The 21,485-nt window shown below is 43.9% G+C and overlaps 2 protein-coding genes across 11 annotated transcripts in view; one reads left to right on the top strand and one right to left on the bottom strand.

Moving 5' to 3' along the window:
* Nucleotides 1-625: 625 nt before the first annotated feature.
* On the bottom strand, nucleotides 626-16,848 carry PALB2 (partner and localizer of BRCA2). 9 transcript variants are annotated; one of them, XM_043493314.1, is made up of 14 exons: nucleotides 13,717-14,173; nucleotides 13,136-13,243; nucleotides 12,473-12,532; nucleotides 12,192-12,291; nucleotides 9,487-11,376; nucleotides 7,749-8,518; nucleotides 6,958-7,041; nucleotides 5,369-5,530; nucleotides 4,714-4,799; nucleotides 4,193-4,354; nucleotides 3,872-3,988; nucleotides 3,318-3,405; nucleotides 2,085-2,233; nucleotides 626-1,222 (listed from the first exon to the last, which is right to left on the bottom strand). In XM_043493314.1, the coding sequence occupies exons 2-14, from the start codon at nucleotides 13,151-13,153 to the stop codon at nucleotides 991-993; spliced, it is 3,918 nt and encodes a 1,305-aa protein (XP_043349249.1). In that variant the 5' UTR covers nucleotides 13,154-13,243; nucleotides 13,717-14,173; the 3' UTR covers nucleotides 626-990. The 9 variants fall into 9 exon arrangements, with proteins under 9 accessions (XP_043349249.1, XP_043349251.1, XP_043349250.1 ...); XM_043493316.1 differs by lacking the exons at nucleotides 13,136-13,243; nucleotides 13,717-14,173 and adding an exon at nucleotides 16,532-16,848 and having other exon boundaries at nucleotides 626-833; nucleotides 3,872-3,985; XM_043493315.1 differs by lacking the exons at nucleotides 13,136-13,243; nucleotides 13,717-14,173 and adding an exon at nucleotides 16,532-16,847 and having other exon boundaries at nucleotides 626-833.
* A 265-nt stretch (nucleotides 16,849-17,113) lies between these two features.
* DCTN5 (dynactin subunit 5) overlaps nucleotides 17,114-21,485 on the top strand; it is a 16,620-nt gene continuing 12,248 nt past the window's right edge. For both annotated transcript variants that reach the window (XR_006274566.1, XM_038419560.2), the window contains exons 1-3: nucleotides 17,114-17,256; nucleotides 19,358-19,426; nucleotides 21,362-21,480. Coding sequence is in view for 1 of the 2 variants with exons in the window: in XM_038419560.2 (XP_038275488.1) it covers nucleotides 17,209-17,256; nucleotides 19,358-19,426; nucleotides 21,362-21,480 (236 nt within the window). In the remaining variant the exon portion in view is untranslated. The remainder of the gene's footprint in view (nucleotides 17,257-19,357; nucleotides 19,427-21,361; nucleotides 21,481-21,485) is intronic.

Here is a 21,485-nt window from a genome sequence, read left to right as displayed (position 1 = left end):
CAGGAGCTGAGCTGAAGTCAGACCTGCTGAGAGGATCAGTGAATCACAGAAGTCTGCAGTCTAAGATGCCAAGATCTGGAGGGAGTGAATCACAAAATTCCAACCTGAGAATGGTGATAATTATAGCCCTGAGACCTAAGTGAGGTGCCCACAAGGCGGCTATGAGGGGGTCGGAGGTGCAGTTAATTCAGGAATTGTGACACCTGGGAGGGAAGGGTCTCTAAATTACCACAAGAGGGCTGATTAGTTGTGATGTGGACACCTGCCCAATGCAGACTGCACTTAGCCACCAACCAATCTCCTACAGATACCAAACAGTTGCTAGAGATAGTGAGAAAGCCATCACCAAAATCTGAGCTGCAGCTGAATCCAATGCATGATAAGCAAAAGACTATTCCTACACCTGAAGGCAGCAGGATAGAGGTGTTTTTTCACAGTGGCTTGACTGGGCAGGACTGGACTATGGCTGGATGGCAGAGGTTCTCTACTGCTGTTCTCATCAATGCAGAATGACCTACCGCTAGCTATGTTTAGATCACTGAATACATCACTGTCCACAATTACTGAAATACATTTTTTACTAATGAAATTAGTGACACAAAAATCACTTCAGCTAGAAGCATGGCAGAGTTTACAAAAATAAAGTTTAATAGCATCTTACATCTACATAATCCACTGAAAATGCTTTTCACAATGAAATGTACAAACCCTGAATGCAAACAGGTAGATCTAGCCAATCACTGTTAAACACAGTGCCATTGGCTTCACAGATCTAGTGAACAAGACAAGACACATTCAAAGTCAGCCAGCATCATCTCACAGATCTTGTGAACCTGACTTAAAGTGAAAAATACACAGTTTACTTGTGGGAAAGTGAACAGATGACACTGAGGAATCTTTCTTCAACACAAAATTCTATTCAGCTCAATTTACTTTAGATTATCAGTGCAAACTCTCCTGTTAGTTTTGAGAATCCATCATATTACCCATTTACTTTCCTACTGCCTTGGCTTGTGAATAATGGTACACATACACGCTTCCGTCTTTCTGTCCAGCCAGGAGACAGGAATCTGTGACTGACCATCTGACCAAAGACCAATTCCCATCACCATTTGGTGGAAGCAGAGCAGTACACTGGCCTAAAAATAAGTCCCACACTGCAATTGTTCCAGATGTTAGCACAGCTGCTGCAGAGACACCCTTCACTTCACCTTCCAGGTACCTAACACCATGCACAGAACAATTAGTACTCTGCAGAGTTTCTTCATATAAAATGTCATTTCACAATATTTTAAAGGTTTTATTTCAGATTTGCTGGGTGGAAAAGAAATAAAAATCTTCCACATGGAAAAGCCTCTTAAGGAGAAAGAAACCTATTAGAGCATAAGCCAACTTTAGGAAACTAAAATATACTTGAAGTTTGAGGTAGGAGACAATTGTTAAGCATTAACATAGTCTAAAGCCTCAATCTGTGAACACTTACACGTCTGTGTAATTTTTCTTATGTACATAACTGTTTGGAGGATTGGAGACAACGTCTTACTCTCCAGATTTAAGATCTTGGAAAGAGAGCAGGTCACCTAGCTACAAATGGCAATCTAAAGATACGACCCTCCAACAGTTTTAAGCATTTACAGTGTTAAATTGCCTAAATTTTCCCAGAGGTTTTGCCTGTGGATTCAGAAATTACAGCTGCAGTTACAGAATCTCTCCTCCCACAAACATTTTGTGAAAGTAAATAAAGTGTGAAGTCTGCAAAGGAGCAATTCCCTGGCTTGAACACAGGGCTTTTTTATAAAGAGCTCCCTGGCGTGCCAGGACGCAGGGAGCTCAGAGGTTAGCTCCCAGAGATGTGCAGGAAGCAGGCAGGAAATGGGCAACACCCTCACTGTGATCTCCTATATATACAAAGGTTAAAGCGACTTATCGGAACCACACTATCATCAGCTAGAGGACAAACGGCCCCTCACAGCTTACAAGCTTTTTGGCTCCCCCACAGACTCCTTTTATCATTGAACAATTCCAGGTCTCTGCTTAAAAAAATAGTCTAAGAAATAAATGTGCATTATTCCTGAGGTACTTGCCTTCCACTGTATCCAGGGGGGAGGGAGAAGAACATTACCCCAGTGCTTCTGGCTGTTTTGGGATTGAACACTCTCATCCGGAATGCAGGGTTTCCACAGGACTCATTCTCTTTGGCATGTGGGTGACTTAAAACAACAAACAGGAGGCCCTGATTTACAAAGGAAAAATACGTCACTAGAGTGAATGTTAAGAGAAAAACAACAAGCAGCTGTTTTTTCCCCAATCATTGGTAAATTCTCTCCTGTAATCAGAACCCCATGTCAACTGATGCTGTAAGCAGTAAGAACTTACCACTCCTGGTATTTATCAAATTAAATACAAACAAATGCAGGAGTTGCTGGGAGGCTGATTGATTAAGATTTATTTGGTGCAGTGGAATGACAATGAAACTATGCACTTCTTTTTCAGATCAGAATAGCCAACCTCAAATCAGGATTAACTCACACTGAAAATGATTTTGTTGGTCTCAATCTAGTCATTTATTCACATAACAAAACTACTGTACAATTAGACATAACTGGGAGCTTTTGCTTAAGGCAAGGCCAGGCTGAGAGTCAGGACTGAGTGCACTGGGAGAGAGATCTTGAAGAGTCCCCCACTTGTCTGGCTAAAGCCAGTGCTATTAATCCACACATTCATGAGCACTAAATTTACACACCCACAGGATTAAATGTTCACTGATATAAACGCCCGTCCAGAATCCTAAGAATGCAAGTGGGCAAAGCATTCAGGAATCATGGCAGAGGGGCTAATGAATGGGAAGATCCATCAGAATTAGAACCAAGACTTTGTACACAAATTTGTGTGTTTAGATCGAGTTCTGAGTGTTTGGGATACATGTAATTATTAAATAATTTTAGAATTACAAGGATGATGCTGTGCCATCACCGTGGCCGGAGCTAGCCATTAGTAAATTGGGAAAGATTAACTGTGCAATCACACTAATCAATGATAGTTCTAAAACACACACACAGAATGTTTTGGCAGCTGTTTTTGAATCTACTGTGGCGTTACTCTTCTGCTTACTAATATATCTGTGAAAAGGACAAGAAATTGAGAAAAGTGATTCAACTTCTTCCCCACAAACTAACTCCTTTTCCCTTTAATTTTCTTAGTAGACCTGAACACAACAGGTCCTTAAATCCAGAAGCCTCTTTTAGATAACTACACCTTTGAACCCCCGCCACAGGCACTCACGGCACAAATAGAACGACACCATTTCACATACATACAGAGTCAGAATAGGCGCGATGGCAGATTGAGGCAGGGTAGGAATAACCAACGTGCATCTTTTTCAGAATCTGGCCAGTTTTCAAGTTCCTGCAGAAAATGGAAACAGATCATTTGACTGTTTTACAATCCTCCTGTTATTTGTATTTATTATTTAGACTGTAGTAGCACCAGTGAGCAAGGCTCTGTCCAAACAAATGACCACTCCAAAAAGGTGGTAGACAACGGGTGAGGGAAAGGGATGCAACACACACGTGCCTGAGCAGCGCTAGGATGGCAGCACAGCTCGTTAGCTATATGTTTATCTAGATTTATAAAAACATATCAGAAAAAAAAAAGTTCTATTCCAGGCTCTAGGGCCCCCTGACAATGGATTTAAAAATAATTAACAACTTAAGGACAAACGAGTAGCAAACTCCACCACATAGGATCTGTAACTAGCTATTACAGCCAAAATCACTATACATCCCCTTCCCTCCCACTGTATCATCCCACAAGTAACAGTCCCTCCCCAAAAGCCCTGGTGATAGAGTGTAATCTCAGAGGAAGCACTTACCAAACAACAAGGCTGTTCACTGCAGTGGTACCAACCAAAGCATCTCTAATCCCTTCTACCTCAGCAAAAGCCAGAATCGTTTCTTCCAGGGGCATCAAAGTCTGCCTCTCATTGCTTCTACGGAGCACATGAACACAAACAGTAGATGGGAAAAAACCCTCAGAATTCAGTACACAAGAGAATGGTTCACACACAGCAATACTCCAGAAAGGACAGCATACGATCCCCTCAGCTCCACAGATATCGCTGCCCGGGCTTTGTGACATCTCCTGAGGGCTCTCCCATCCCTGTACTGAAAACACCAAATATCAAACTGCTTACCTTCCTGCCTCTGAAACTGAGATTATCTCGATTTGCTGGTCTTGAAGTGTCCCACTATTACTGACCAGCCTCCTGTTTGTCAGACCAAGAACAGCTTTTATGTTCCCAGTTTTCACTAGTGATTGCTTTAAGGAGCCGTCTTCAGAAGAACAAAGCAAGAGCCTAAATCAAATCAGAACAGAAAGCTACATCATAATGAAGGTGAAGGAAATGGAACCCAAATCTGGCCTTCTGTAGCACACAGAAATTATTGTTTCGAAGCAGTCACACCTGCACCAATGGGAGGAAATGACGAGTAAAAGAATCCTTGTAGATAATTGATTTTTTGCCTTTACTCAGATATTTTCAAAAATGCTTTAATATGTGCAAGATCACTTAAAACTGACATATCAGTAAGAGACTACTTCAGCCTCTGGGCAAGAGAAGAGGTCAAGTAACACAAAATTATCTGCAGTCAAGCTAGAGAAATCAGGTTGGAAATCTTCAGTATGCAATAAAAACACACAGCCAGAAACACGCACCTTATTTCTCCAATCTCCAGATCTCCCAAGGCAACGCACACAAGATTAGAGACATCTGGCAAGGGAACAATTTGTATTACTGGAATCTGTGAAGGCAAAGGACAGGGATTTAATTAGGGACACCCATAAGGTCCTTCTCAGTTTGACTTTCTCCCCATTATCAAGGGGAGACTGCATTGTTTGCAGGACCATGACTTATTTTCTCAGTCTTCAAAAGAAATAGAAGCAGCAAAGAATCAACAATCATCAACTTTGTCCTTAACCTAAGCAAAGAGGCAATGACCTTTGGGAAGATAAGAGGAGACGTCAAAAGAAGTTGAGGAGTTTAAAGACATGAAGAGGACACCAAGAAGTCATGCTGCTGTACAATCAACATCCAGTATGTGGAGATCTATACAATTGTAAAGAACTAAAATTTAATGTGAAATTGAATTGTTCAAAATACTGTGCCACATTCTTAGCTGGTGCAAATCCAGTTGCTTAGCTGACCTCAATGACGCTACACCAACATGTGCCAGCTAAGGATCTGGCCCACTACGTGTAAGAAAATGTACATTCCACCTTGTGAGTCTACAGGTTGTGTGTGTCTTGGGAAGTGGCCCAATACTACTAGAAAACTGCCCCAAAGTGAAGAAGAAACTTCTGTGTACTCTACCTCTGTAAGGTGCCAGGTATACACCTTTTTCCACTGGCTGGAAGCCAGAGGTTTCCACAGGGAAATGGAAGTCTCACAAGCAGTTACGATACACAGCTCTGTGCAGCCAGCTGATTCCCACCAGACAGTGCTCACGTCGACAGCACAAGAACTTGAGGGGTTCTGCTCAAAACAAAACATTGTTGAAGTTATTCCAACAACTACGGATATTCAACCTGGAGATTCAGTTTGACTCTTGCATGAAATCACTTCCAGAGTGCTAGTGTGACGGAGGTTTGGAGTTGGGGGTTAGTGCCTTCAATTTTGACTTTGGAGTCCTGACTCCCAGTGCTAGTTAGGCCATAAGGAAAATGAGTTTAGTGGTTTTGTGGTAGAAGTAATGGAAATCTACCCATCCACCCACAGCACAAAACCACCTGCCATTTGTACACATCAGAGAGTCTGCAAAGGTGGATCTAAGACCTGAAACACAAGGGGCATCAGGACTGAGGTACAGTAGACAAGCTGTGTGATGAAGCTTGCACAGCACCTGCTTGTTCTCTGTGCTACTGTTTGCCCCATTTTCACAGGCGGGAGGGGAGAGGCTACAGAGAACACAGATCACTTAGGGTCACTGTAGGCAAGGGTTAATTTTAAACAGGCAGCAGCATTTTTCTTCGTCCTTGTAACAAAACATTTGGATCCAACTTTATTCTTTTTGACTGGCTGTACAGGGTTTGGTTCTCAGGCCTAGAGATGACCCAACTTCTGCAAGTTCTCTACCAACTGTTCTCTACCCCCGACAGGACATAAAAGGTAAGGTGGACAGTGAGGAGAGACCATGTGGGAGGGAGATCTGATGGCTCAGCTGTGCAAGCAACCCCAGGCCACGTTTACCTCAGTTGTGGCACACAGATGCATCGAATGCCAAGTTCAGCTCCAAGCAGGCGTGAATGTCAGCATGCTCTAGACCTAACAGCATTGACCCAGTAAGGAGCAACTCTAAATAACTTTCAGAGATGGAGGGGGAAGGACAGGAGAACAATGAAGCACTGCCGCCAGCCACAGTCTGCAACGCTTGGGGAAGCAGTAGAGAAGCAAGAATCAGGCAACCATTTTCCGTGAGGCTGAACAGCAGTGTCTGCGTTCTGTCGGTTGATACATTTGCAGTTGTTGAGACACTTCACTGTTTGGGATTTTTGTGTGCGTTTGCTCTTCAGTTATACACAGATGCACTTACGGTGACCAGATGTCCTGATTTTATAGGGACAGTTCCGACCTGGGGGGCTTTTTCTTATTTTGGCACCTATTATCCTCCATCCTGTGTCCCGATTTTTTACACTTGCTATCTGGTCACCCTAGATGCACTGGAGTGTGACTCAAGCTCTCTAGTTGCTTTTTGTGAAAGACAAAGAGGAGACTGACTGATTATGGGCAGAGTCTATTTTGTTTTTTTACTGGTCTATTTTGTTTTGCATTGTTTATATTCATTTTATTGTGCTTTTATTTAGACTTCAGATAAACACATTTTAAAAGTCTCCATAAATAAATAATTGCTTTTTATTTAAAAACTCCATTTGTGGATGTAACTCAAAATATTATTCCCCAACCTTTAGCTTTGAGGCCAGTTGCAAGCTCCTGTCTCTCAGGTTGTCACTCAGCGCCACAGCCAACCCTTCTGCTGTCAGTTTGTTCTGTACAAACAAAAAGCATGGACTGAGTAAATACAAATTCAACAAATTATGCTCCGCATGCACTGGTACATGCGGAGCATAAAGAGTGCACTCACTCAACGACAGATTGCTGGACAGCAGCTTTAAGAACATCACTTTTGTACTAGTACATTTGGAAAATAAGAGATTACCTCCCTCTCTAAATTTTCTTTATACCAACCTCCAAACCTCCCACAACCAACCGCAGCCTTTCACAAACAGCACCCATGCAAAGAGTAACCGTGTTTTGTCGATCACCACTCTGGGTGTAGTTACTCCTTCCTTTCTCCCCTCCCGTCTATAACATTGACTATTTTGTTCTCTATTGCTGTCCTTACAGAGTTCCAGCCAAGAGCCTTTCCTAAGGCAGATTGGCTTTGACCAGGTGCCCAAGAAACATTCTGCTCACTGGCATGGTTAGAATTTACCTCCCATAACGAGCAGCAAAGCCCACAGTTTAAGTTTAAGCAAGGGGATTTTGAAGGATTTGCTCTGCTGCAAGGCTGGGACAGTCTGGACAAACTCAAACATTTATAAATAGGCAGCTAAGGGAAACCACTGCCTCTGGCTGCACACAGAGCTAGCACACTAGAAGGCCATGTCCCTGAACCTGAACAGATTTTGGGAAAGATGGCTCATAGATAGAACCACTGCCCTGGTGTTCCCTGCCAGGGAGTCTCTGCTTTTACCTCTGTACGGCAGCACTCCTTGGAACCGATCCCTGGTTGCTGATAGTCTTTGAGGGGGACAGCTTCATCAGACCTACAGTCAGATCCTGTTCTGCAGCTATCTGAGTGCAATGTATCTGTGGAGTTATTACACTCCCTCCGATCCACAACATGACTGACTGGTTCTTTGAAGAGATTCGTTTTCACTTGCAAAGGAAGTACAGAAAGCGTGTCAGGTAAGGCCTCATGTACCAGTGATAGGATAGCTGGGGTTGCACCCAGGACAGGGAAGGCAGGTGTAGGAATCTGTGATTCCAGCTGGTTGATTGCACCAGCTGAGACAGAACTTGCCGGAGTTAGCAGCAATTCGCTTGGAGAAAGCCCCTTCTTGTGCAACTGCCCTTCTAAGTAAGGCAGTTTAGGTGACATAGTCTTTGAAGGAGAAATAAAGCTATTTTCTAGACTCTTCCCTTCTGTATTCACTTGTTTAAGTCTTATGTCCCCTAAAGCCACAGTGTCTCCAGCACTCTGGAGCCAGTGTTCAGACCCTGAAGGAACAAAGGGCTCCAGCTGTTTCACTGTGCAGGATTGTAGTTTCTCAAATTTAAGGAGACCAAACTCCTCATCGGGTAAATGAAAGTCTTTGATGTTCAGCTGAGAGGGCAGCCACTTGACACTGAGCATCTCATTCTGGAAGTGAAAGGGAGGATCGAAGGCCATAGGATCTAGACCAAAATGGCCTAGAGGAGCTGGACCTTCAAAGTCCATCTGTTGACTGCGCCCTCTTTTACCTAGAAATAGGAAAGCATGATAGTACAGAATTGAGAACTTAGAAGAGAGACCGTCACATTGTTGCACACATACCCAGCAAACATGTAATTCTCTTCTCTCATTTAACGTATTAAAACAAAGCCTCTGTCTATTTCACAACAGAAGTTAAGATTTTCCCAGAAACACATTTCGGGGCAATTACTGTACTTCTTGGGTAAAGTCACTCTGCTTTCACACTCTAGCTAAACTTCACCAGCAGAGGCTGCTAGAATTGACTGCACTGCTAGCTATTTGGTGAAAAATGCTCCCTCCCCCCAATGATTTTTGTTTCCAGACTTTTGATTGTAAGCTTCTGGGGCAAGGGCTATCTTTATCTGTGCCTTGGACAATGCCAAGCACTTTGTAAGCACTTAAGCACTGCTGATGCTTGGATACTATGGTGACTGGTGTTCTAAAAGACTAAGAGAGGGGCATGTCTGTGCAAATCCCATCCGTGCACGCATGTCCTGAGTATTGTAAGCATGTGACTCGTGCACACCTTGCTCCTGGCCCAAGTATTTTCCACATAGTTCCCCAGCCATTGATTCTTATTTGTTTCACAACAGTTAGGAACGAAGGCCGAGCATGGGAGCAGAAGTTTAAGGATCATAGAAGGCCCAGAAATTGAGCTTTTGAGGTGTTTATTTGCTGGAAACTCTCCCCTCAATTTTTCTGACTCTAAAATATGGAAAACAAGAGAGGTCATATCTGCAGGAGGATCAACCACAAAAAGGTACTTTAGAAAAAGTTACTTCAGCCAGCAAGAAGACGGGACATCTAGGTAGCAAAAAAGCAGAATGGTAAGTTTAAGAAAAAAAGAACCCATGCTGGGCTAAGGACATACAGGAGCAAGGGTACTAGCCCTGTATGGTCTTTCCCTCTCCGCAATACTTAAGTCCTAGCTTTAGGGAACACTCTGATTTTTCTGAGCAACAATTCAGTCAGGTACCTTTAGATCCTTGCCTCACTTTACGTTTCACAGAGGAACTTGGGAGATCGTGCTGAAGTAGAGATTCTTTAACTGTTGGCAGCTGCTCAGCCCGGCAGGCTTTCTGAACACACTGATTCCTAATGTGCTCCACTGGCTGTTTATCAGCCTGACTCACATTTACACTGGCTTCCAGATCTCGCGTGGGGCTGAAAAAAGCTTCATCCCATGGATTTAAGAAATTATTTCCTTGGAGTGGATTTTGAATATGTTCTAATGGAGGCTGATGGCATTTGCTGAATGTTTGGCTTACATCAGGAAGATCAGCCTCAGTTGGCCTTGTAATGTCTGTCATTTCTGCTGCTGTAGCCTCACCAGCTGCAGGGACGAGCACCCTTGTTTTGCCTATAGGTGACTTCTCAGGGTCACCCTCACAGTTTTCCTTTTCAGGTTGAGAATCATTTGACAAGAGATGACTGTTTTCCTTTAGCACTGTAAGATCTGAAGACTCGGGATGTGCTTGTGACCCATTCAGTGCAGGTCTGCAGGCAGAAACCCATCTGCCCTTTCCTCTTCTCCAGGATTTTCCCTTAGCTTGTTTCATACTAATAACAGTCTTCTGAGAAAGAGAGCCACTGGAAGTGCAGCTCTCATCTGATGGAGGAAGAGATTTCTGAGAACTATTTGAACTCACTGGGTCACTCTCTGCACCTAGAAAAGGGAACGGAGTGCCCCCTGCCTGCAAATCACTTCTGGCGGTTTCTTGGTAGAGCTGATCTGAATTAGAATTGATCTGCTTATGTTTACTTCGCAGCCCTTTCCTGCTCCTGCCCAACTGGCTGAGAATGACAGCCTCCAGGTCTACTTTCCTCTGGCAATTAGACATACGCCGAGTTGTCCTAACATAATATTCTACAGGAAAGAGGAGTCCTTCAATCATTGTGCAAGAGCTCAGTGCGCTTTCTGCTGCAGGAGGAGTCTTCTCTAGGACAGGAGACCCTGCTTCAGTCTGAGCCTCTTGATTCCTCAAAGGTTCTTCAACATTATCCATAAGAGAGTCAGTGTTCAGACGACTTGAGCTCTTGGTCATATTGTGGTTTCTTTCTTTATGGGGTCTGCTTTCACTAGTGCTAGGGTTGCTTCTGCCTGCCAGGGATGGTTGATTATCTACAGTTAAATCCAAGGCCCTACACAACTCTTCCCGATCCATTTGGTTTTCTATACAGGCAAGTTCTTTTCCTGTATTCTCAATGTTTTGAAGTGAAAAAGGCACATCACCCACTAAACACTGGGGCAATGGCTCATAGCTATCACAGATGTCCTCAGCACATGGAGACACAGGCTGCTGAACATTATTGCCACCCATCAACATACATGAAAGTGGTTTGGGGACACTCAGAAATACATTTTCTTCAGGCATTTCCTGAAAATCTCCTACCTGTGGATCTTGAGGAGTTAAACCTTTTTCTTCCCTCACAATGACCAGCTTGGGGGCCTTTTGAATTTTATTCTTGGTGTTTGAGATGGTGTTCCTTCCCTTGAACACTGGTGACCCAGGCTCCTCTGTACTTCCCATTTGATTTTCCAAAGTTTCACCAGCACTGATTGGTGGCACTTCACAAGCTGATTCTCTCCCTTCTGAGACCAAAGTCATTCTACTCCTGGGCAGTTGGCTTTGGTTCTCCTCAATAACAGATCTCTTGAGGCCAGAGAGGATATTTTCTTGGTCACTATTTGTGCTTCCTGCCAATGAACTTTCCTGCAAGTTAACTTCATTGTTGAAAAATTCAGGCTCAAGTTTAAATGTGACAGACATTTTTTTCTCAGTGCCTGAGTCAGAACAGGTATTGGTCTGTAACCTACATATTCCAGATTTATCGTCGTCATTGGGAGACTGTTTATCCATCAGTTCTGTGGAGACAAATGCAATTTGTGAAGAGCATTCCCCCAGAAGAGTCCCACTAAGACAGGAGGCAACAAAGCAGAACCAGAGACAATTTTAGCAAAAATGGCAAACTAAGGGTTCTGCAAAAATTATTCCATTGACATGTTATATTTCATCCAAGAAAATAAAACAGACACACCATATGATGCTCAGTTTACTAAGCAAACACCAAATGGATACATGCTTAATAAGAAATGATGCTTCCAGAAACTAGGTGGTACAATGTGTTAACCTACTGGTCTTTCATCTCTGAAGACCTTTCTTGTGCTTGAAAAGGAACTGAGATGAATAGTTTCATCCTTATCACTATCAGGCAAGCACAAACTTACCAGCACAAATGGAAGACTCTGGCCAACACTAGAACAGAGGTGGTAACACCAGGCTCAAGAAGCACTGGCAAATGGGGGTAGGAATGTAATAAGGGATGATAGCACGGGTCATGATTTAGGAGTATTGTGAGGGTGTGTCCAGGGGTAAGGCAACAATTGAATAAAAGGGACAATTCAAGTCAGAATTTTCATGAGTGTTAGCACAGCTCGGAAGCACCCTAGGACTGTAATATTAGGTTGGGCCATAGGTCAGGACTGTGGTGTATAGGCAGAAGTAGGTGCTAAATCAGAGTTGGCACCTCAGTCTTGATATGCAGCACATACTATACTATATTATACTACTTCTATACTATACTGAACTGTAGTGTGGGATCACACAGCTCTATTCATAAGGCCAAAAGGTTAAAGAAAGAAAGAATCATGTCTCAAGAAGTTATATTTTGTACTGTTACCTGTGGTATTATTCTCAGTTTCCTCTTGCCTAAGCAATTGATTTTGTTCTGCAACCGTTTTCTTAACATAATTTTTAACCCTCTCAGCTCTTTGTGCACGCTGTTAAAACAACAACAAATCAATGACTCAGCATTTCATTGTCTGCACAGTGTTTTTTGTTTTTTTTTTTAAATAAACTTCATCTCCCAAAATCTCAGCACCTTTCACCAAATTTATCATTCAGAAACACAAGAGCCAGGCAAACCTAATAATTCAGGGTTAAACAATGGTGCTTACCTACCTGTAACCTATTGAATGTTTTGCTGTATTCTCTTTTCAGGAAGGCTAACTTTTCTTTCAGCTAGAAAACAAAGATGACACATCACAGACATTACACAATGCCAACAGTAAGTAAAAATCAAACCAAGGCCTAGAATTGTGTAGTGACATTTTAAACCTAGAATATTGATACACCCATACACTCAAGCATCCCGAGAAATATTAAGACTTCATTGCTCAGGACCAGTGCTTAGTTCTCAGGCCTCTATGCCAATCTTCTTATTCACTACTCTGACCATGTCAGACCATCTTCAAATCCCTCTACTAGCCTCCTCTTGCCTCCCCTACCAAGCCCTATCTTTTTATCCTCATCTACAAGGCCCTGTAGAATGCCATTTCCGCCTGTACACCTTCTTCGTCAACACCCCATCCCATCTGAAACCTTTGCCTCTTCTTGCCTTCAGGTCTTTCCCCATCCCACACCTTCGACTTGGAACTCTCTCCCATTCTGAGTGCCGAAGGGCATCCTTCTCTATTAAAATACCCCTTTACAAGCGACTGCTTCTGTGAGGTATTTCAGCAATAAGCTATTGTGTACTGTAGAGAAACTGTAGTAACTCACTATGGAAATCTGAACTGTTCCATTATAAGGCTGATTTTTACATGTCCAATTGCTCAACTTTACCAGAATTAACAAATCCATCTGAAAATTGCCCTGCAAGATCCAATGGAAAGGCAGAAGTTTCCTGGGAAGCTTCAGGAGAACTGACTGAGGTTTTCACAAGATAAAGGAAAGGAGTACTTGTGGCACCTTAGAAACTAACAAATTTATTTGAGCATAAGCTTTCGTGAGCTACAGCTCACTTCATCGGATGCATTTGGTGGAAAATAGAGGGGAGATTTATATACACACACACACACACACAGAGAACATGAAACAATAGGTTTTATCATACACACTGTAAGGAGAGTGATCACTTAAGATGAGCCATCACCAGCAGCAGGGGGGGGAAATGGTGATGGCTCATCTTAAGTGATCACTCTCCTTACAGTGTGTATGATAAAACCTATTGTTTCATGTTCTCTGTGTGTGTGTGTATATAAATCTCCCCTCTATTTTCCACCAAATGCATCCGATGAAGTGAGCTGTAGCTCACGAAAGCTTATGCTCAAATAAATGTGTTAGTCTCTAAGGTGCCACAAGTCCTCCTTTTCTTTTTGCGAATACAGACTAACACGGCTGCTACTCTGAAACAAGATAAAGGAGATCCAATAATGAGGTGGGCCAACTTTCTGAAATATTTCCTAACACAGTTTTGCCCCTTCACAGCTCAAAACCAGCTTGAGCTAGAAGTGCCACATTTGATTTGTTGAGCTGGCCTCTTTGAGAAGGATGGAAGGTTTCTTCATTATTAAAGGGGAGGACCTGCTTAGTCCCAATGGCAACACAATACAAAAGCTTGGGCTCCAGAGTTTTCAAACTCTGAACCAGCCAGAATGTCAGCCTCTGAAACTGTCACTTGTACTTGCAAGCATCCTAAGGCTCATATTAGAACTGCCACATCATGTGCACCTTAGGATGTCCTTAGCCCAGGCGGCAAGCAAATTGCACATAAATATTTTCCCATGTTAAGCCATGATGGGCTCAAATTGCCAATGGGCTTAAATTGCAGCAAAGATGGTTTAGTTTGGACGTTAGGAAAAACTTCCTGTCAGGGTAGTTAAGCACTGGAATAAACTGCTCAGGGAGGTTATGGAATCTCCATCACTGGAGATTTTTAAGAGCAGGTTGGACAAACACCTGCCAGGGATGGTCTAGATAATTTTTAGTCCTGCCATGAGTGCCGGGAGCTGGACTAGAAGACCTTTCAAGGTCCCTTCCAGTCCTACGATTCTATGATAATTCTATTGTGCTTTGCTCCATTCAATGAAAACTACCACATCAGTAGTTCACAGATGTCCAGAATAATCCACATACCCTTTAGAAACCTGTAATGGATATCAAAGCATCTCACGGTTACATGTAATGTTGTAGCCTTGTCGGTCCCAGCATACGAGACACAAGGAGGGCAAGGTAATATCTCAAGGTGGGTGAGCTCTGTGTAAGCTTCTCTCCTTCTCCAAGAGAAGTTGGTCCAATAAAAGCTATTACCTTCCTCACCTTGTCTCTCTATGAAAGCATCTCTGGCATTTTTATAGAGCCAATTTTAAAATTAAGGAAAGTCATAAAGAAAAAAATTGTAACCAGGAGTTAAAGTAGGAAATAGTGATTATGAATCACTTGTGGGGGGAAAAAACCCTTAATAGTGTATTTTCTCACAACACCACAAGTATGAGAAAGTCTGAGGAATCAGATTTCAGAGTAGCAGCCGTGTTAGTCTGTATTCGCAAAAAGAAAAGGAGTATTTGCAGCACCTTAGAGACAAACAAATTTATTTGAGCATAAGTTTTCTGAGCTGTAGCTCATGAAAGCTTATGCTCAAATAAATTTGTTAGTCTCTAAGGTGCCACAAGTACTCCTTTTCTTTTTGAGGAATCAGTTAGTTATACTTGATCAATCATTAAAATATACAAAAATGTACAAATTAGGTCAAATAAATAACCTTAATGCAGCCCACAGTAAAACCAAAAGGCAATCCTCTTCTCCAATACCACACATGTACATTGACTCTAAAAACTGAGACGTGATCTGACTAAATTAGCCTATTTGTGTTGATGGGCTAATTGGACTCCAACAATATAGTGGGAGCCAAACATAAGTGTTGTCATATTATGAGACTTATCACAGACACCTGCCTAACATATCTGGGGCTATGGACCTCAAGGTCTGGAACCAAAGTTAGGTAGCTTACAGGGAAGTAAGATGGCATAGAATCATATATATCTATCTGCCATACATGTACGAATCTGAAGCCACGCACTCTAGTTCCTTAACTCCTTAGGAAAATATACATAGAGCATGCTTAAGATTTACTAAAGAGTTCATCAAAATGTCTCTCTTACAAGTAACATGTATAGTTAATACTAGAGACACAGGAAATGTTTTTTTTACAGTATATTAGTTTTATTTATACATTTCTCTAAAGCTGAATGATCCTCTACCTCATTACCCTCATCTGTTAACTGAGCACTTAGGCAGTAAACACCTGTAAATATGGTAGTCAGTATTCTTAGAGTTATAGGCTTGTGTACCTTTGAGGAACAGTGTGGGACAATTGCCTCCAGTTTCAATTGTGTTAAATAGTTTTAGAATGATACAGTATTTCCTGTATAATTGTCTGTGCAATTTTGGAGCACCAAATGATCTCTTTTCAGATGTTCTTTGGACAGAACCACAGAGATTTCTGTAGGTCTTTAAATGCAGTTTCATGCTTTCTAATAATTGGATATTTTATTCCTCTTTAAATGTAAATATCCTGGAATCATCAGTCTCTCTTGTATATGTGTTGTCTGAAAAATTAGCAAGACTCTCTTACATAATTACTGATCGTTATTAACAACAACTTCAGCTTAGAGGAATTTTTATATTTGCGTGAGAATCTAATATCTATTTACAGGAATTACAGTTTTAACAGTCTGGGCACCATCCATATTTGTACCATGCTGTCTGTGACTTTGGGCCAAACAACGCGCCCCTTTAAGTCAAGGGGTCTGCCCAGGGGAGTGAGGCAAGTGGGATTGGTCCATACACCATAAGGTCATAAGAACGGCCATAGTGGGTCAGACCAAAGGTCCACCTAGCCCAGTATCCTGTCAGCCGACAGTGGCCAGTGCCAGGTGCCCCGGAGGGAATGAACAGAACAGGGAATCATCCAGTGACCCCTCCCCTGTCGCCCAGTCCCAGCTTCTGGCAAACAGAGGCGAGGGACACCATCCCTGCTGGGAGCCATTGATGGCCCGATCCTCCATGAACTTATCTAGCTCTTTTTTATCTAGTTCTCCTGGGGGTGGGGGACAGCATCCTCCCGCTCGTCTGCACGGCCCCTAGGGGTGCCCACAACCTAATCAGACAGCCTGGACGGCGCGTGATTGCTCATAGGCCCCGCCACACAAACCACCGCAGCCAGAGCAGCGCCTGCACCTTTTCCTTCTCCTGCCAGCTCAGCGCCTTTCCCCTGGGGGCGCCGTCCATGGCGAGCATCGCCGGCACCGCGCAGGACCAGCCAGGCCGGGCGCGCCGTTCTGGGCAGGAGCCGGGGCTGCCCAGGGACGTGCCTAGGCCGGTCCTCGCTACGCTGGCGGCAGCGAAGGGCTCCTAGGAACGAGCGCGGCCAGCGGGCCCCCCTCAGCCCGGCCCGGGCCCGGGCCCCCCGCAGAGCCCAGGCGCGTCCCGAGAGGCCCCGACTGCGGGGAGCAAACGGGCCTCAGGGCACGGACCCCCGTCCCCGTCCCTGCCCCCCGCCGGGCCCCCGGCGGGGCCCGGCCCGTCTCCGCTCGCTGCCCGGCCGCCCGCTACAGCAGCCCCCCAAGAGCCTCAGCCCCGGCCGCGCTGCAGCACGCGGGGGTCGGAGCGCGCGCCAGCAGCAGGCAGCCGAGCTCGGGTTGGCCGGCGTGTCAGGGGCGGTGCAGAGTCTGAGAAGAGATTGGCCAGTCCGGTTTGGGCGGATGTGACGCCACGGCAAGCCGGGCGAAGATGGGCGGTGTTTGCGGGCAGGCCGGAAGCGGCGGTACGGGGGCCGAGCAGGGATTGGCTGGGGGTCCTGGCGGGGAGGAGGCGGAAGCGGAAGCGGAAGCGGCAAGGCCGGAAGCGGCGGCGCCATGGAGCTGAGCGAGATGCTGTATAACAAGTCCGAGTACATCGAGACGGTGCGGCGCCCTGCGGGCCCGAGCGGGGGAGCAGCGGGCGGAGCCGGGGTAGCGCCGGGCCCGAGCCGGGTCCCCAGACGCCCTCTTCGGGCCGCGGCCTTGGAGCCGGGCGGCCTCCCTGGGACGGCGGGCGGCGAGGAGCCGGCCCCTTCCCCTGCGGCCCAGCCGGGGGGCCTTCTCGAGCCGCTCTCAGGGCGGCGTGGCCGTGGGAGCCTCTGGCCGTTTGTCAGCAGGTGCTGGGGGCGGCGCTCCGTGAGGAGCGGGGCGGGGGGGGGTCAGACCTGTGGCCCCGGAGCCTGACTCCGACAGTGAAGCATCTGCCCCTGGCCAGAGGGAAGGAACAGGGCAATTATCAAGTGCCCCATTCCCTGTCCTACAGCCCCAGCTTCTGGCAATTGGAGGTTTAGGGACACCCAGAGCACAGGGTTGTGTCCGATGGCTAATAGCCATCGATGGACCTAGTCTCTGTGCATTTACCTTTTTTTAACCTAGTTATACTTTTGGCCTCCACAACATCCCCTGGCAACAAGTCCACAGGATGACTGTGCGTTGTGTGAAGAAGTATTGTTTGTTTGTTTTTAAACCTGCCTTTTCATTTCAGCTGGTGACCCCTCATTCGTGTATTATGTGAAGGGGTAAATAACACTTGCCCGTTCACTTTCTTCACATTTCTAGCATCTCCTCCCTTAGTTGTCTCTTTTGAAGCTGAACAGCCCCGGTCATTTTAATCTCTCCTTGTATGGAACTTGTTCTATACCTCCTGGAATTTCTGTTGTCCTTTTCTAATTCCTATATATACACACACACTCTCTTTCTCTCCCTTTCTGAGATAGGGGAGACCAGACCTGCAGGCAGTACTCAAGATGTGAGCACACCATGGATTTATGTAGGGGCATTATGATATTTTCTGTTTTATTAGTTGTCCCTTTTCTAATGATTCCTAACATTCTGTTCGCTTTTCTGACTGCTCCTGTACGTTGAGCAAAAGTTTACAGAGAACTATCCATGACAACTCCCAAGGTCTCTTTCATGAGTGGTAACATCTAATTTAGAACCCATTGTTGTTTCCAGTGTGCATTACTTTGCATTTATCAACATGAATTTCATCTGCCATTTGGTTGCAAAGTCACTCAGTTTTTTGAGATCCCTTTGTAACTCTTTGCAGTCAGCTTTGCACTTAACTATCTTGAATAATTTAATATCATTTCCAAATTTTGCCACCTCACTGTTCATCTCCTTTTCCCCATTGTTTATGATTATGTTGACAGCACAGGTCTCAGTATAGCTTCTTGGGGGGCCCCTGCTATTTGCCTCTCTCTATTGTGAAAAATGATAATTTATTCCTGCCCCTTTTTCCTGTCGTTTAACCAGTTACTTATCCATGAGAGAACCTTTCCTCTTATTCCGTGAATGCTTAGTTTGCTTCATTTCCCTGCCCTAAAGAGCATCCAGTCCAAGGCTGGTCTTGATAGATCGGTATGGGATGATTGCAGAGCGGACAGGAGGATGCGGGTTCTGGTCTCTATGTCTGTTCTAGGTGCACACAGGTTTTGGTGTACAGGGCATCAAGCCAATCCTTGCCTGTGAGAGCTCCCACTCCAGAAGAGCAGGCTGCATTGGGAGGCCCAAAGGAAGCAGTTATCTGAGATTTTAAAAGTCTCTTTTTCCTCTTAGTAGAGTTTTTGTTTCTCCTGCTTTCAGGCCACCAAATCGGAGGCGTTAGGAGAGAGAAGTGTGACAAGGGTTATGGTCTAGCACATCTGTCTCTTCTTCCTTGTATTCTTTAAATTACAATATTATAGTTTTGGAGCAGAGTCCCAATGGAAGATTTACTGCCAGAAGAAAGTCCGAAGAAGAGATTCAGTGGAGGACAGTTGACTATTCTGCTAATACTACGTTGGATCTTGCCTAAGGAGTAACATCCAGGAGTCCTGGAGGCAACGTGAAAGCATTCTGTTTGCAAACTGTGTGTTATAAAATTCTATAATGAAGGTTCATTATTATAAAGGACCCCACAAAATCCACAGATATAATAAGACTTTTGTATCACAAGGCTATATTTCTGTCACTGATCGTCTCTCTGTCTCTTGGTTTCCCTCAGGCATCTGGCAACAAAGTCAGCAGACAGTCAGTGCTCTGCGGAAGCCAGAACATAGTTCTGAATGGAAAGGTGGGTAATACCAAGTCATTGGTGTACTTTTTGTAAAATCAAGCATTTCTGGGGTTTACAGTCAAACTCTCATGTGATAAATTGTATAATCAACTGTTTGACCACACTTGTTATTAAATATAGTCAAGGCCAAATACCCAATGTCAGTCGGATTTATTAATATGGTACAGGAAAAAGGTTCTATACAATACAATCTCCGAGAAGCCATGCCATGCAGCGGTGTTACATTCATCTTATGCAAGTGGTGTGCTCCCCAAATTACACATTTTTAGCTGGTATTATTTATATGATGAGTTTACAAGTTGTATATCTCTTTACATGTCACTAAAATCTAACCTGTCATTTCCATCCCTGCCCATCTTGGCTAATAGCCATTGATGGACCTATACTCCATGAACTTATCTCTTTCTTTTTTGTCCCAGTTCCCTAGTTTCTTCTCCTATTCCTTCCTTATCTTTGCTTTGGATACTAGCATTCAAGGTACTGGTCCATGAGGGTACTTCCCTAACTTGTACTAAGACATACAACAAATGTATCGGTTTCAGAGTAGCAGCCGTGTTAGTCTGTATTCGCAAAAAGAAAAGGGAGTACCCGTGGCACCTTAGAGACTAACAAATTTATTAGAGCATAAGCTTTCGTGAGCTACAGCTCACTTCATCGGATGCATCCGATGAAGTGAGCTGTAGCTCACGAAAGCTTATGCTCTAATAAATTTGTTAGTCTCTAAGGTGCCACGGGTACTCCCTTTTCTTTTAACAAATGTATCTTGATTTTTGATGTTTCCTAACTACTTATACCAAATGCTTACTTCAGCAAATGCAAGTAGTAGTTATGGGATACAGAGCATAATTGTACAGGGTAATGGTATAGGCCAATTTAGATTATATTACTGTTGCAATATTTGGCCTTACTATTAGTGCTTAATGTGTGTGTGTGTGTGTGTGTGTGTGTGTATATGTGTGTGTATATATGTATATATATATATATATATATATATATATATAATATGCATATGCATGCGTGTGGACAATAGATATTAATATGATATGTTTGTTAGCCAGCATATATTAGTCAACACACGGCACGAGTAGCTTCCTTGCAAATGAGCTTTACATTTCTAACCCTTTGCCTTTCACATTATTTTTTCTCTCCCAGATTTAGTTCCTGGTGCTGTTCTTCTAGTGCAGTTCTCCTGATTTATCTCTCTCTAATATATTTTTTTTTCCTCTCACCTGGGAGGAAGTGATAACTAATGTTTAGAACAGGATTCATAGATTCCAAGAGCAGAAGGGGCCACTGTGATAATCTAGTCTGACCTCCTGCATAGCACAGGTCACAGAATTTCCCCAAAATAATTCCTAGAGCAGAGATTTTACAATAATATTCAATCATGATTTTAAAAATGTGGGTGGGGGAGAATCCTCCACAACCCTGGGTAAATTGTTCCAGTGGTTCTCAGTTAAAAATTTACACCTTATTTACAGTCTGAATTTATCTAGCTTCAAATTTTAGCTGTTGGATCAATTGCAGTACTGGGATCCAAAATCTCTGCACTTGCTGTGTAGCCTTTGGGCAAGCTGCTTAACCTTTCTGTGCCTCAGCCTGACTATTAGTGGAGTGGAAATAAGAACTGACCCCTTTGTATGGTGTCTTGAGGCTTCATTAATTTGTCTTGGGATGCTCTCATGAAAGGGACTTTAGCAGTGAATCTGCCTTTTCTATTCTTATTCATGTGATTTGCTCAAAAGGGCCACAATTCATATACTAATATATGCTAGTGATACAAGCTGGTGTTCCTTGGGCCCAACTGAGCCCTGCTGTAAGATATAATTTCATTGAAATTACACTAGTGCTCAGTGTGGCCCCATATAATAAAGCTATTGAAAACATTGGCAGAACTTGAACTCGTTTGGCTCTCTTTCTCTTGTTACCTAGACGATAGTTATGAATGATTGTATTATTCGTGGTGATCTGGCAAACGTAAGAGTTGGACGCCACTGTGTTGTGAAAAGCCGCAGTGTCATCAGGCCGCCTTTCAAGAAATTCAGCAAGGGGTAGG

This window comes from Dermochelys coriacea, chromosome 10 (genome assembly GCF_009764565.3).
Source record: "Dermochelys coriacea isolate rDerCor1 chromosome 10, rDerCor1.pri.v4, whole genome shotgun sequence".
NCBI classification, from domain to species: domain Eukaryota; kingdom Metazoa; phylum Chordata; order Testudines; family Dermochelyidae; genus Dermochelys; species Dermochelys coriacea.
This window is presented reverse-complemented; position numbering and strand designations above follow the sequence as displayed.